This window comes from Centropristis striata, chromosome 7 (genome assembly GCF_030273125.1).
Source record: "Centropristis striata isolate RG_2023a ecotype Rhode Island chromosome 7, C.striata_1.0, whole genome shotgun sequence".
NCBI classification, from domain to species: domain Eukaryota; kingdom Metazoa; phylum Chordata; class Actinopteri; order Perciformes; family Serranidae; genus Centropristis; species Centropristis striata.
The window spans coordinates 30814454-30829317 of record NC_081523.1 but is presented as its reverse complement, the minus strand read 5'-3'; the positions used below and the strand labels follow the sequence as shown (position 1 = coordinate 30829317).

General features: G+C 42.4%; 1 protein-coding gene across 1 annotated transcript in view; it reads right to left on the bottom strand.

Moving 5' to 3' along the window:
- The window catches only part of specc1la (sperm antigen with calponin homology and coiled-coil domains 1-like a), a 31780-nt gene that overhangs the window by 8232 nt on the left and 8684 nt on the right, over positions 1-14864 (bottom strand). The window contains exons 4-13 of the mRNA XM_059337018.1: positions 13183-14813; positions 12049-12256; positions 11566-11639; positions 10130-10305; positions 9665-9828; positions 9399-9520; positions 8329-8419; positions 7226-7315; positions 6941-7097; positions 6502-6604 (exon numbers count right to left, since the gene is read on the bottom strand). Coding sequence (XP_059193001.1) covers positions 6502-6604; positions 6941-7097; positions 7226-7315; positions 8329-8419; positions 9399-9520; positions 9665-9828; positions 10130-10305; positions 11566-11639; positions 12049-12256; positions 13183-14813 — 2816 coding nt within the window. The remainder of the gene's footprint in view (positions 1-6501; positions 6605-6940; positions 7098-7225; positions 7316-8328; positions 8420-9398; positions 9521-9664; positions 9829-10129; positions 10306-11565; positions 11640-12048; positions 12257-13182; positions 14814-14864) is intronic.

Here is a 14864-nt window from a genome sequence, read left to right as displayed (position 1 = left end):
TATTCAATTTTCAAGGTTTCCTCAAGATATTTTTCTAACATTATATATACTGTTGCTGACATTACTATTATTATTATTACTATATACTGTAATATACTATTATTATTATTATACCGGCCTTATTTATTATTATTATAACTATTACTATTATTATACATTTATATATTATTTATATCATATTATTTTATTTATGATTCTTTTATTCATTTTTATTTTATATTGTTACTATTTATAATTACATATTATATTTTTTTCTATTGTTGTTTTTATTTATGCTACCTCAGTAATTTATTCTATTGTATTTTATTGTACTTGTACGGAAGCCCTGAACCGCAAGTGAAGAAATTTTTTTTTGAGATGTTATCTCGTTATTTCGAGATAGTATCTCGTAATTACGAGATAAAATCTCGTTATTTCGAGATAAAATCTCGTTATTTCGAGATAACACACCTATGTAAAAAAAAAAAAAATTTTTAAATTTTTTACTGTCAGATATTATCTCGTTATTTCGAGATACTAAGTCGTTATTTCGAGATACTATCTCGTTATTTCGAGATACTAAGTCGTTATTTCGAGATAACACACCTATGTAAAATATATATATATATATATATATATATTTTTTTTTTACTGTCAGATATTATCTCGTTATTTCAAGATACTAAGTCGTTATTTCGAGATACTATCTCGTTATTTCGAGATACTAAGTCGTTATTTCGAGATAACACACCTATGTAAAAAAAAAAAAATATATATATTTTTTTTTTTTTTTTTTTTTTTTTTTAATTTATATATATATATATATATATATATATATATATATATATATATATATATATATATATATATATATATATATATATATATATATATATATATATATTTTTTTTTTTTTACTGTCAGATATTATCTCGTTATTTCGAGATACTAAGTCGTTATTTCGAGATACTATCTCGTTATTTCGAGATACTAAGTCGTTATTTCGAGATAACACTTAGGCCTATGCTGTCTCAGTGAACGGAGCGGGCTGTCCAGTCCAAGTACCGGCTTCCTCGTGAGGAGATCCACCGCATCGTCACGCTCGTGTCACCACACATCCAGAGGGCAACCCGCTGCAATTTTGCCCTCAGCCCGGAGGTGCAGCTCCTGGCCGCGCTGCGTTTTTACGCAGTGGGGAGCTTCCTGGAGGTGGTGGGGGACGGCACCGGCCTCAGCAAGGCACCGGTTTCACGGAGTGTGGCAGCCGTGACACCGATCCTCCTGCGCCATGCCCGGAGACACATCAGGATGCCCACCACGCGGGACGAGGTCCGCCAGTGGGGTATATATGCGTTAATGGCTTGATTACTACTCGGATACACCTGTTAGCTGTGATCACACACACACACACACACACACACACACACACACACACACACACACACACACGCGCGTAGCCTTATTGCACAGGTGTGTGGGGTGACTTAAGCGCTGATAAAGTGGTGGGTGATCGATTTGCCTGGCATCGATTGATTTATATTTCAGCACCACGGCGGTGGACAGCTCCCACTAAGAGCTTCTTAAGAAGCTTCTTTGGCGGGATCTTAAGAAGGCAGTTAAGAACGCATCTGGGAAACACCCCTATCTTAGCGCTCCTTCTAAGCCGAACCCTTCTTAAGAGCCTTCTTAAGTCCTTAAGAACGAGCGAATCTGGGAAACGCGGCCATAATTAATTCAAGATCTTGAGAAAACAAAACAATAGTGTAGACACGGGCCGGGTTACAAATACATTACATTACTGGCTATGCGTCTGGACTACACTATTGTTTTGTTTTCTCAAGATCTTGAATTAATTATGGCCGCGTTTCCCAGATTCGCTCGTTCTTAAGGACTTAAGAAGGCTCTTAAGAAGGGTTCGGCTTAGAAGGAGCGCTAAGATAGGGGTGTTTCCCAGATGCGTTCTTAACTGCCTTCTTAAGATCCCGCCAAAGAAGCTTCTTAAGAAGCTCTTAGTGGGAGCTGTCCACCGCCGTGGTGCTGAAATATAAATCAATCGATGCCAGGCAAATCGATCACCCACCACTTTATCAGCGCTTAAGTCACCCCACACACCTGTGCAATAAGGCTACGCGTGTGTGTGTGTGTGTGTGTGTATGAGGGGCATTTTATGCCAGCACACTATACTAAAACGCGTGTACAGCGCCTATGCGATGACATCAAACGTCTAACGTGCGCGTGTAAATTCCATTCACTTTCAATGGACAGACAGGCGTCACGTAGGCGTCACGCAGACGCTGTACACGCGTTGTTGCACATACGCCTACGTGACGGCTGCGTGACGGGTGAACTACGCCTCAAATACGTGACATGAAGACCCGCGTGACTGTTAAGTACAATTCTACATAGGCGTACAGACACGCGTATTGCGAGTACACCAGATAACATGGGTGACGGGTGAAAAGTGCCACTAGCGAACGTAGTGGACGCCTGTGTGTGTGTGTGTAACGCGTGTAAGCCTATAACAGTTCAGCTGTTACACAGAGTCTCAGCTTCATATGGTATTGTTTATAAGAAAGCACAACTTATAGATGAAGAGAAAGACTATCTCCTACTTACCAGATAAACTTAACGTTTTTCCGGCCAAAACCGGAGGCTTAATTAGCCTGTTTTAGGAGTGAAAGTCAGCAAAATGCAGCTTAAACAAAATGTTTTACCTCATTAGTTAACTACGAATGTCTGTAAAACATAATGGGACTGTGCATAAGTGCCGAATTGGGTTAAACAGTGTAGATATAAGGTCCGATGGAATCATATTGTGAACGGACTGCTGTCCACATGGCTACTGAATATTCATTAGATAGGTCCGCATGGCTACTTAATATTCAGGGGTGACAGCGATTACGGCTTCTGCAGGCAGGTAAACCTACCTAATTACAGCTGGTGCGTAATGAACTGTGTGTCCGCGCGCGAAGCTGGGAACTGGCTGTGAGCGTTGTACTTTACTATTAGCCTACTATTTTTAAGTAGCTGAAATTATTTTAATTATCCCTTTCACCCTTGCTATCATTAAATATCAATTCGATATCATTCAAACCTAGAGAGAGAGAGAGAGAGAGAGAGAGAGAGAGAGAGAGAGAGAGAGATTTCGTTAACAAGAAAATAAAAACTGGCCTGAAAATAATAGAAATATCCTGACAGCTCTGTGGGGGCTTGGAGTTCATCTGTAAGTTGTGCTTTCTTATAAACAATACCATATGAAGCTGAGACTCACACTGTTACACACTGTAACACACTGTTAACGTACACGCGTTACACACACACACACAGGCGTCCACTACGTTCACTCGTGGCACTTTTCACCCGTCACCCATGTCATCTGGTATACTCGCAATACGCGTGTCTGTAAGCACGCCTATTAATCAGACTTTATGCTGGCACAGGCGACGCATTCTAGGCGTTTAAGTATAGTGTGCTGGCATAAAATACCCCTCATAGGTGTGTGTGTGTGTGTGTGTGTGTGTGTGTGTGTGTGTGTGTGTGTGTGTGTGTGTGTGTGTGTGATCACAGCTAACAGGTGTATCCGAGTAGTAATCAAGCCATTAACGCATATATACCCCACTGGCGGACCTCGTCCCGCGTGGTGGGCATCCTGATGTGTCTCCGGGCATGGCGCAGGAGGATCGGTGTCACGGCTGCCACACTCCGTGAAACCGGTGCCTTGCTGAGGCCGGTGCCGTCCCCCACCACCTCCAGGAAGCTCCCCACTGCGTAAAAACGCAGCGCGGCCAGGAGCTGCACCTCCGGGCTGAGGGCAAAATTGCAGCGGGTTGCCCTCTGGATGTGTGGTGACACGAGCGTGACGAGGCGGTGGATCTCCTCACGAGGAAGCCGGTACTTGGACTGGACAGCCCGCTCCGTTCACTGAGACAGCATAGGCCTAAGTGTTATCTCGAAATAACGACTTAGTATCTCGAAATAACGAGATAGTATCTCGAAATAACGAGATAGTATCTCGAAATAACGAGATAATATCTGACAGTAAAAAATAAAAAAAAATAAAAAAAAAATTATTTTTTTTTTACATAGGTGTGTTATCTCGAAATAACGAGATTTTATCTCGTAATTACGAGATACTATCTCGAAATAACGAGATAACATCTCAAAAAAAATTTTCTTCACTTGCGGTTCAGGGCTTCCGTATACTTGAATACCGGACTGCTGTGACAACCGAATTTCCCTTCGGGGATGAATAAAGTAATCCATCTATCTATCTATTTTGGACTATTTTTAGAAGTGAAGCATGCTATTCTCACGCTGGATTCTAAGGGACTATATGCATGTACGAGGGATTCACAGGAAATTATGCAGCACGTAATCCAATCATTTTTATCTCTTGTTTACTCTTCACTTTCCTAACACCATGTCAGAGCTGTATTTAGTTGCTCACATTTCCTACTGCGGCTACTTCAAATTAAAAAGCACTCAGCTGGTGTCAGCAGTTAGAGGAGTTTTAGGAGCCTGTTACTCTTCATCTAACGGTGGAGAAAACAATGTGTTGTTGTGTGTTTTATGAAATCAGACATAGGTTGCTCATGACATAATGGAAAAGGGCAGATTATCGACTGACTTGTTTATTAAAAAACAAACAAGTTTGTTTGGTTGCACTATAAACACATACAGCAGTTTCTCTTCTGTTTTCCTGAAAAAAGAGCTGCTCGATGAGCGTTTGCTGCAGTTAGAATTCTGGGGGCTGTAATAATAAAAGGGATATGTCACCTCCAAAATGATCATTTCTAGAGAAACATATATCGGTTGACTGATATTATGGTATAACACGGTATCGTGTATATGCTATATGTGTCCTTACGAGAACTTTTTTATTTACACAATATATAATGCAGAAAACAGGGCTACACGGTGGTGTAGTGGTTAGCACTCTTGCCTCACAGCAAGAGGGTCGTGGGTTCGCCTTTGCCTTTTTTATTGTTTTTAAAAGTCAGCAATTGACTGAAACTGAACAGTAATTATATTTATTTAGCCATTTATTTTCTTCCTATTTCTTTTTTATTTTCTCAATTATCATTTATAGAACTGGTTATCAATATTATCTGTCGTTTGGGTAAATTTGCAATCATAAATTTGTTATACATTATACAGAGGTCATTTCTCAGAGGTGAAAAATTGGTGCAAAATCCACATAAAAAAGGTCTATTTTCATTGAAGCTCAAAAAATTACTTCATCGGTCACCATAACAGTTATTGATAAATTTTGCCCTCTGAAATCAGGATCAGCATCGGTGTCAAAAATCCCTTATCGGTCAGGCTCTAATCATTTCAATATCAATTACTCACCCAGTGTTAGCTTGTATTAATGGAGAAAAGTTTGTCTTGTATACATCGAAGGACCACAAGCGTCATCGCTTGGCACCACATGCTGGCGATCACTGTGGTAACCTTTCTGAAAAACCTTTGCTTAAAACCAAAAAACCCAAAGGTTCAAAGTCACTTTAAATCACCTTTCTTCCTCATTTTGATGCTCAGTTTGACCTTCAGCAGCTCGTCTTCACCAGGTCTACATGTCTAAATGCACTGAGTTGCTGTCACGTGATTGGTTGATTAAATATTTGCATTGAGGAACAGTTGAACAGGTGTACCTAATAAAGAGACTGGTGAGCTTAGTTTTGTGGTTGTGGAACCCGTTTTCCTTAGATTCTTTATTCACCGTGGGTCCATGCGAGAAAGACTGTTTTCTTCAGCAATTCAACATATCGTGAAGTTGATACAAATGATTGTTTGGGGGTGAAGTATTCTTTTAAACTGTACTTGCTATTACCAACAGTAGGTCAGGGAGCTGCTACAGATTCAGAGCTTCGTTAGGGACACTCATAAAATAGTTAGCCTCCTTATAATATATACTGGTCGAATACCAAAAATACTACCAATCATCTCTCATTACTATTAAAAAAAAAAAGTCTACCTCCTTATATTTTGGATAATTCATTAATTTCAACTAAGAATCTAAATAGACGTAAACATTAATTTGTAATACAGAATAGAATTTTCTCATGAAACTCATAAACCATTTGGAGGACAAACTGTACTGTGCTGCTAGTATTTTTTTTAGCTCTCAAATGAGTGTTTTCTTTAGTTATCTTTATAAAACATCAGCTCATCTTGTCGCTTTTGACAAGAACTGGCTACACGCCACAAAATACATATTAGTGTCACCACATTTGAACTCAGAGGAGTCCATCCCGCCATTGTGGAATGAAGGAGCTTTTCCTTATTTGTCATAGCCTTCTTCTGTACTTGAGTAGTCTTAAGAAGTCTTCAGAGCTAACAAACATCACTTGAGGCAAATAATCAGATTTCACACAGCTCTCTCTGGAGCCACAGAAGGCTTTACACCTGTAAACTTTAACTGTTTGTTATGTCGTGCCAGCTTTTTTCCAAGCCTTTGGAGAATAGCTTTGGACGCTTCATCATGTGGTACAGATGAGTTGATACCTTCCAGTGACCTACCTGATAACCCTCAGTCTTCTTCTGGCACCACTTCAGCAGAGCATTCCTCTTGGAGCCTCCATACTCTCTGGCCAGGGCTGACAGCGGGTCTTTCCTCTCTTCTCTGTGAACACATACACACACACATTCAAGTAAGCAAACACTGCGCCAAAGTTTGAAAAGATTTACAGTAATGTAAACTCACTGCATGGAAAACATTTTTGCTTTGTGAGCTAGGAGAGCGGTCATGAGCTGTGTGTTTTGTCTGGAAACCAATCACAGCTACAGTATGACGAGGTGATGTCACACAGGCAGCTGACAGATTAAAGTCACTGAGAAGAATGAAAAACACTAAACAGGCAGTGTGAGCTCATTTGCTGGATTAAAGGGTAAATAAGACAGCCCAGTTATACCATATCAGTGTGATATATAGGTGAGTCAACGCCCCAGAGGGTGGTACCTTAGACGGCTGCGTGCTGTGGGGGTGATGGAGGCTGTGGGGGAGGAGGAGGACAGGGAAAGAGGGGAGGAGGCGGCACTCATCGTCATCAGGGAGTTTGAGGAGGCGTCTGGAGCAGACATGTCCCTCTTTATCTCCTCACTGCTCCGGCGGGACACTGCACAGGAGGGGGGCAGACGGGGGGAGGGGGCACAATTACAGATTTTTTTTAACTACTCTAGTGACTAAATTAGTTTAAAACAAGTTTATAAAATACGTTTTTATAATTTAGCTGGCATCTCTAACCTGAGATTGCCTTGGTGGAGTCCATGTTGGAGACCCTCTGGAGGACAGACGGAGGTCGGCTGGCCGTGGTTCCCCTGAGAAGGTGCTCAGCTGTGGATACATAACAGTACATACATCACATATAGTGCAAGTGTTTCTATAAGAGACTTCCTCTCAAATTAGATAACAGGGTCAGTAAAGAGCCACATTCCAGCCCCTCTGAGCTCAGCGGATACCGACGAACGAGGCCGCCTCGCTCAGCAAGAAACCAATAAATCAGAGAAAAATAAATGGAGCATTGGAGGCTATGGCCAAGTCTGCACGTTCACATAAAGCACTTGAACTCATTACTGGTGAAAACGAACTGTGGGAAATTCTACACTGCGTGGTGGTTCTCCATTTCCCTCTTATCTTCCACTTTAGTGTTTTGATGAACTAAAACGTGACGTCAATATACAGTAAACCTGCTTACTCCCAACTCCAGGCCTCTGGGGAAACACTGCCATGTTATTTCTCATGAGGGGGGGTCCATTCCTGTTAACCATTAGTTTACTGTGACAGAGGTAAAGGAGAGGACAAAGGACTCTTTTCCTGTGTGTGGCCCATGTGTGTGGCTATGTACATATTTCAGCCCTTTTTCAAATTGTTCTGACACGCCTTATCATAATTTCTACAGCAAGTGCAGTGTATTAAACAGGGTTCATACACTTTAGCAGTGGTCAAATTCAAGCATTTTTCAAGGACTTTCAAGCTAAATTTTCAAGCTTTTCCAGTATCTTACACCTGTTGTAAATTCCATGTTTTAGATGAGTACTTACATACTAAAAGGGGGAGTTTTCACTTAACCATACCAACAGCGATGGTATTACACTTTTAGGAGGAACGGTCTTCATTTCAGATAGGCTACTCATTATTTTTGACATTGAACATGTGATTATCTATAGTCTACAGAGCGATATAGTCAGATTGCAAGAGAAATACAGTTAGAATTTCAAGCATTTACAAGCACTTTATCCAAAATCCAAGCACTTTTTAAACCTTGAAAATACAACATTTAAATTCAAGCATTTTTAAGGATTTCAAGCACCCGTACGAACCCTAATTAAATGATCACTGTGCCTCACCTGGCATGGTGATGTCTGTGTAGCTGGGCCTCTTATCACTCAGAGAGGAGAGCGGCTTGGCTGCCGACATGGAGCCACTTATGGAGTGTCTCTGCAAAAAAAATAAAAATCCTGTGAGCGGTCTTGGTTGAGAAGAATATAGTCTAAAACATATAAACACAACATTTCGAAATATCAAATTAAGTTGTCCCTGTCAAAATAAAACTAAGTATATCCAAAATTAAAAGAAACAATGATTAAGTGTTCCTTTATTGGTTGAGAAAAGTTGCCAAACTAAGAGAAGTTAAAAAGAAGAATAGATTTATTTTAAAGATTAAGAAACCATCTTTTTTCTTGAGCATTTAAGAACAGCCAGACGCATGGTTTTCACAGGACAGTAACACACTGAAAAATCAAGTGTGATGTGTTTTGATTTCCAGTAACATAGTTAGTTCATCAACAAATTAGAATTACATATAATTTATGATCAGTGTTAACAGATAGGTATTTGAAGCAATTTATAATAACAATTCTGTTCACTGTGTTCATTGTGCCATCTTACTCAACACTCATTTACGTGAGATTTGTTCAACCAAATAGTCACATTGTCAATTCTAATTTACCTGGTAAACCCAAAGGCTAAATAAGGGCATTTCCCAACAGTTACATAATAGTCACCTGTGGCAAACAAGTACTGCTGAAGCACTGGGTCAATAAAAAAAAAATAAAAAAAACGATTAGGCTAATCATTTAAGAAGAGGGTGTGTCTCATATTTACAGTTTAAGCATTTAACTGACTCCACCATGATATCAATAAGAGTCTCTGCGTTCCATGTATTCCCAATTTATGCAATTCCAAGACTGTTTAGGGCCCCTAGTATGCAGAAATATCCAAATACAACAGGCAAAGATAACGCGTGATAAAAAAAAAAGTGCATAAAGTTGCCATGTCTCTCTCTAGAATTTAGCCAAACTTGGAGCATTTCTTACCCCATGGCTGGTCACTAAAGTGCCCAACTAAGCAGTAAAAAGTGTGAAATGGAGAGGTAACACCATGGCAACATATTCATACAAAGCCTTTCCTCATGTACCTGTATGGGTGAAACAGCAGCTGCTGGTGGTGTCTTCATGGGGCTGGGGCTGAGGGGTGTGCGTGGTATCGGAGCAGCCGAGGCTGTTGGAGTCACAGTGGCAGTGCCATTGGAAGGTGGACCTAGAAGTTAACAGTGACAAGGAATTAACACTTCCAGCTAGGCTTTAAATGTAAAAAATGAACCAGGAGCATTAAAAAGGTTCCTTCTCTATATACAAATCCTGATGTATAGCTACTATTAAATCAAGCAGGATTGTGTGGTACCTTGTGAGGCGCTGTCGAAGCTCTTGATGAGTGTTTTGACGGTGGGCGAGGGCTCTGAGGAGGTGGAGGATCGCCTGCTGAGACCCATTCCCTGTCTGAGAGCAGCCAGGTCCCGCTCCACTGCATTCATGTAGTTATACACTCTGCCTCTCTCCTCGTCCTGCCTGGGAAATATACAGTCATTTACTCGGTATACTTTCTATACATTATGGTTTGAAAATAGAGTTTCATGTTGTAGGGACATTCATGGTGACACTGCATCTAAAAATAATTAATTTTGTAAAGGCAATTTATCAACTGTGGGATACAGCAAAAGATAAGTGAGTGTAAGCCCTGCTACTGAGCGCCCAGAAGCATAATCAAATAAGCAAAGTTAAATCTTCCCTCATTTTGTTTACAAAGATAAGTCAGACAATGTCAGCGTGACCACTGGAGCTCGTCCAAATGTCTCTGCATGGCTCTTACTTGCGGCTCTTGACCTCATCCAGTTCTTTGCACAGCTTCTCGTTTTTCTCCTGGGTTTCCTGCAGCCGGCGCCGCAGGTCTCCGATCTCCTCCTGGGCTTCCGACTTGATGTCATTAGCAATGACAACAGCTGTCTGCAGATCAGCCTGGAACTGACGCCACTCCATCGACTCCTCCTGCACAGACACAGACACAGACACACACACACAGACACACACACAGATTCAGATCATTAAAGCAGTATAATTAGGGTTTCTTTTTACTACTCTTGGGCAACAAGCTTCAACATCTGGCATATTATCTAATAAGTTGATGTGATGAACGTGTTGGCAAACTTCAAAAAGCAGCAACAGAGAAACATTAATTCAAGTTCAACATTTCCTTTCCCTTTGCTTTGGTCTCCACCAACTCCTGAGAGAGAGATTTGAACATTTAGATGCTAAATTCTCCACTATGTTCACCAGCTAGTTGCAAACTGTATCCGCCTGCTTTTTCAGTGAAAAACTACTGCCTGCACCAAGGCTGGTGGTTTAATCGCTGGACAGTGTGTGTGTGTGTGTGTGTGTGTGTATGTGTGTGTGTGTGTGTTTAGCTTACTGTTGAGCAGCTGGCACCTATTACGGTGCCCTCAGCCTCCCGTGTGTGGATGGGTGAATACTGGCTTGTATTGTAAAAGTGCATTGAGGGGTTGCAAGACTAGAAAGGTACTATAGAAATGAAATCTATTTACCTGCCAAATCGCTCTGTGGAGCAGAGGTAACTACAAAGTCAGGTGATAATTCTATGTGGTTTTACATGCAACATTTTTCACATCACACAATATTTCAGTTAGTGCAGCTTTAAAATTTAATTATTTACACGTTTTATATGATATTTAAGATCATCAAGATATAAAGTATAAAGTCTTCCGGGAATCCAATGCAAATACTTCTTCTTCTCTTATCTATTTATTTTGTTAAATACTACCTAGTTTCATGCACTGTGTGATGGTTTGTGGAAAAACAATTCACTCATCACATTAATTACTGCTATTTGGTTGAGATTTTAGAATACAGCTGTTGCTGCATAGGATGAGTTTCATATCTGTTGTGTTTTGTTACCTGTGGGGTGCATTGTTTTATATGCCAGTTGAGGACAAATTTTCATTTTATGCAAATCTTATGGACAATAAGGTCACCTAAATCTGAATAATTGGTAGGTGTAATAAGTGGTAGGTGTCCACATAAATGTACTATTTGCTAAATATCTGTCTACAATTGCCCCAGTTTGACACAGTACTGTCACACACTTCTCCTAGTGTACGGAAAGCAGGAATGAGTTCTGAAAGCGGGTATAAAACAGGCTTTAGGGCTAAATTATTAAAGACCAGATTTTATATTTGATCCCAGTTTTTTCTGGCCCTCCTGTGACTTACTGCCCCCCTGCAGCACTCTTACCCTCAGTCTGCGGTGAAGAATCTTAATCTCTCTCTCCATGTCGTGCTTCTGGTCCTGCAGCTTCTTCACAGAGTCTGTAATAGGAAATAAATACATGTTGGTCTAACTCTTAACAGAGCTTAGTGGCAGGCCTCTTTACACTCTCATTCATTTACAAATGTATCTCTGTTTCGCTCCAGCTTCTTCTTTATCCGCTGACTGTGAGCGTTCACTCAAAGTTAAACCAACCAGATTTGACCTTAATCTCCCTCAGCCAATCAGATCATTGTTGTCAAACTTGAAAACTATTCTCCTATATGATACGATATGAAACATGATAAACGCATCTAACCAGCTATCTTAGAAGATGTTGGTTTTGGTTTCACATAACATTATCTCCGGCTGCCTGCTCATACCATGAGGTTTTATAAAGTGACTTGGCAGTCAAAGTTTGATCATTACAATGAGTTTACACAGTTCTGCGTGCGGGTCCATCCAACTTACTCTCGAGGTCCGTGATGATGAGGTTGTCGTGTAGTTTCAGAGCGCGGTGCTGCTCCACCTCATCCTCCAGCTCAAAGATGGTTTCCTTCATGTCTGCGATCTCAGTCTCTTTCTCCTGCAGTTCCATGCGCTGCTTCTCCAGTACGCGCTCCTGCTCGGCCATCTGCTGCTGCACCTGCTCCTGGAAGTCTCTGTACTCCCTGTCCAGCTGCACACACAGGAAGAGGGGTATCCTTTATTTCACTAACAAGCAATTAAATAATTAGCTCCAGCATTGTCGTACATTCATTTATAGAGATGTATTCCGTAGCGTGTGTGTGTTAAGTGCACATCTACACAGTTATCCTCTGCCTGAGGCCTGTACTATGAAGGTGGGTTTACAACGTGGGGTTACTTAATGGTTAACCCTGGATTTTCAGTTCACTTCTTAACAAGGTGCATCACCATAGTAAGTTAAGCTGAACATGGAGCAGATTATGTTCAAGATAAGAGATCAGTGCATACAAAGGGACCACCTACTGACCAATTATGTCTCTAGGATAGTGAATAATAATATAGATTCTATATAATTCTTGTGTCAGCTTCCTAAACCTTATGTTTCCAGTGTAACACATTGGAGTTGTGTGCTTATGTCCTGCAGACTGTGTGTATGTCAAAGCTATTTCAATGCCTACATTTGTATAATTGAGTGTATATTTATGTGTTTGCACTTGAAAACCCCAACCCTTTTATGTTGCAACATGCTCATAAGTTATTTGGGAAACCCTGAAGTTGATAACCAGTGTCATAGGACTGCTTAGCCTGATTGCAGTTGTTAGGTTTAGTGAGGCAGTAGCGAAAAGATGCCTTGGTATGTTAAACTTGCTTCATAATACAGGGCCCTGGTGTTATGTTAGTGACTTTAGAAACCCAACTGCGGAATTTTTGACAAGGTCATATCTAGCTCTAATAGAGAGACATTCAAAGACAAACACTCATTTCAGTGACACAAAATCTCTTATTAGAGTTCCCTAGTTAAAAGTTTCATCTAGGTCAAACACATTAATTTAGCCTCTCGTGGCTTCAGGAAACTGATGTCTGTGTGACCCAGACTCTGATTTTACATCTTTAAATGTCTCTCAAGTTTTAACCCACCTTACTAAAAGTCTCCTGCAGCCTTGTGAGTTCACTGTGGGCTTGTTCCAGCTCCTTCTGCAACTTCGCTGCCTTAGCCTCTGCCTCCTCTTTCCCCAGACGTACTCCTTCCAGCAGCTGGCAGATGTCATTTTTGTCCCCCGCGGTGTGAAGAGAGTACAGCTCGGCCACCCTCTGCCTCTCCTGGTCCAGCTGTGCTCTGCAGTGGCTCAGCTCCGCCTGGTCACTGCTCACTGCTGCCTTGTACTCTTCAAGTGCGGCCCCCATGGCAGCTCGCCCCTGTCTCTCTGACTCCATGATGCGCTCCATCTGATGGTTTCTCTCTTTCAGCGCTCCGATCATCTCCTGGGCCTCAGCGTTGTCCTGCTCGGCCATCTTCAGTGTGTTGGACAGGTGTTGTTGAACCCCTAGCAGCTGCTCTCTCTCAAAGCGGGCATTATCTGCCAGGTCTCCATATCGCTGCTCCAGCTCCATGTAGCGGCCACTCTTGATGTCCTCCTCCAGTCCGTACGATATATGATGCTCTTCCAGCAGTGAGCGCAGGTACTCGATCTGTCGGCCGTAAAGCTCCAGCTTGTCGCTCTGCTGGCACAGGGAGTCCATGAGGATCACCTTCTCTTCACCTAGCCGCTCGTTCTCTCCATTCAGCTCCTGGGTGATTTGCTGCAGGTCAGCCAGCTCCTGTAATGTGGCCTGGAGCTCCTCAGCAGTGCTGTGCTGGTTCTCTTCCATCTGGTGGATGCGCTCCGTCAGACAGGCCACGGACACCTCGCTAGCATTGCCACTGCTGCCCCTCCGTGAGTGCTCCCTGCTGGGTGCGCACTCCGATTCAGAAGATGAGGAAGCTCCAGAAGGAGCGTCCAGAGCATCGTCACTGGAGGTGACGGCCTGGTAGACCTCGCTAGACTCACTGTCCAGGTTGTCTGCCGAGCCTCCATGCTGCTGACCTGTGAGCAGATCCTCCAAGGAGCCGGGGGCCGAGCCTTCTACTGAGGAGGTAAGCGTGCCTGTTCCCCCGCCATCGCTCTGACAACTGCTCACTGCCAGGTCCGGGCTCAGGGAGGCGTAGTTAAACAGCCTGTCAGAAGCATCCAGCCTCTGCTCCAGAGAGAAGCCCAGCGCATTGAGCCGGTCTTTTAGCATTCGGTTCTCACTCTTTAGCATGTTGAGCTCCTCTCTGATGGCCTGGTTCTGCTCTTGTAAGAGAATGAGAGTGGACTCCACATCGGCTGCTGTGATGGCTGAAACCTGGGGCTTCTCCACCTCCTCAGCTTCTTCCTGCTGTGGTGCTTCCTTCCCTCCCAAACCAAGCTGGGCCCTCATGTCCCTCAGCTCACTGCGAAGGTGAAGGATCTCCACGTCTTTGCTTTTAGCCAGTCCCAACAGGTCTTTCACTTTGGTCTCCAGAGCCACCTTATCACTGATCTGGCCGTCTGACTTAGACTTGCTCATACGGCCATCAGACTCCGACAGGATCTGGCTGCGGGATCGCTTCCATGAGGCTCCGTCCCCCGCTACAGTCCCTGATACCGCCTGCTTCTTGTTGGCTGAGGTCCTGGATGTCCGGAGACGTTCTCGTGATGAATTTGTCTCCTTGGAAATCGAAGATGTTGTACGCTTGGATGAAGTACCTGGTAATCGAGAAAAAATTAATCCTTACAGTTTCAGTGAAACAACGTACT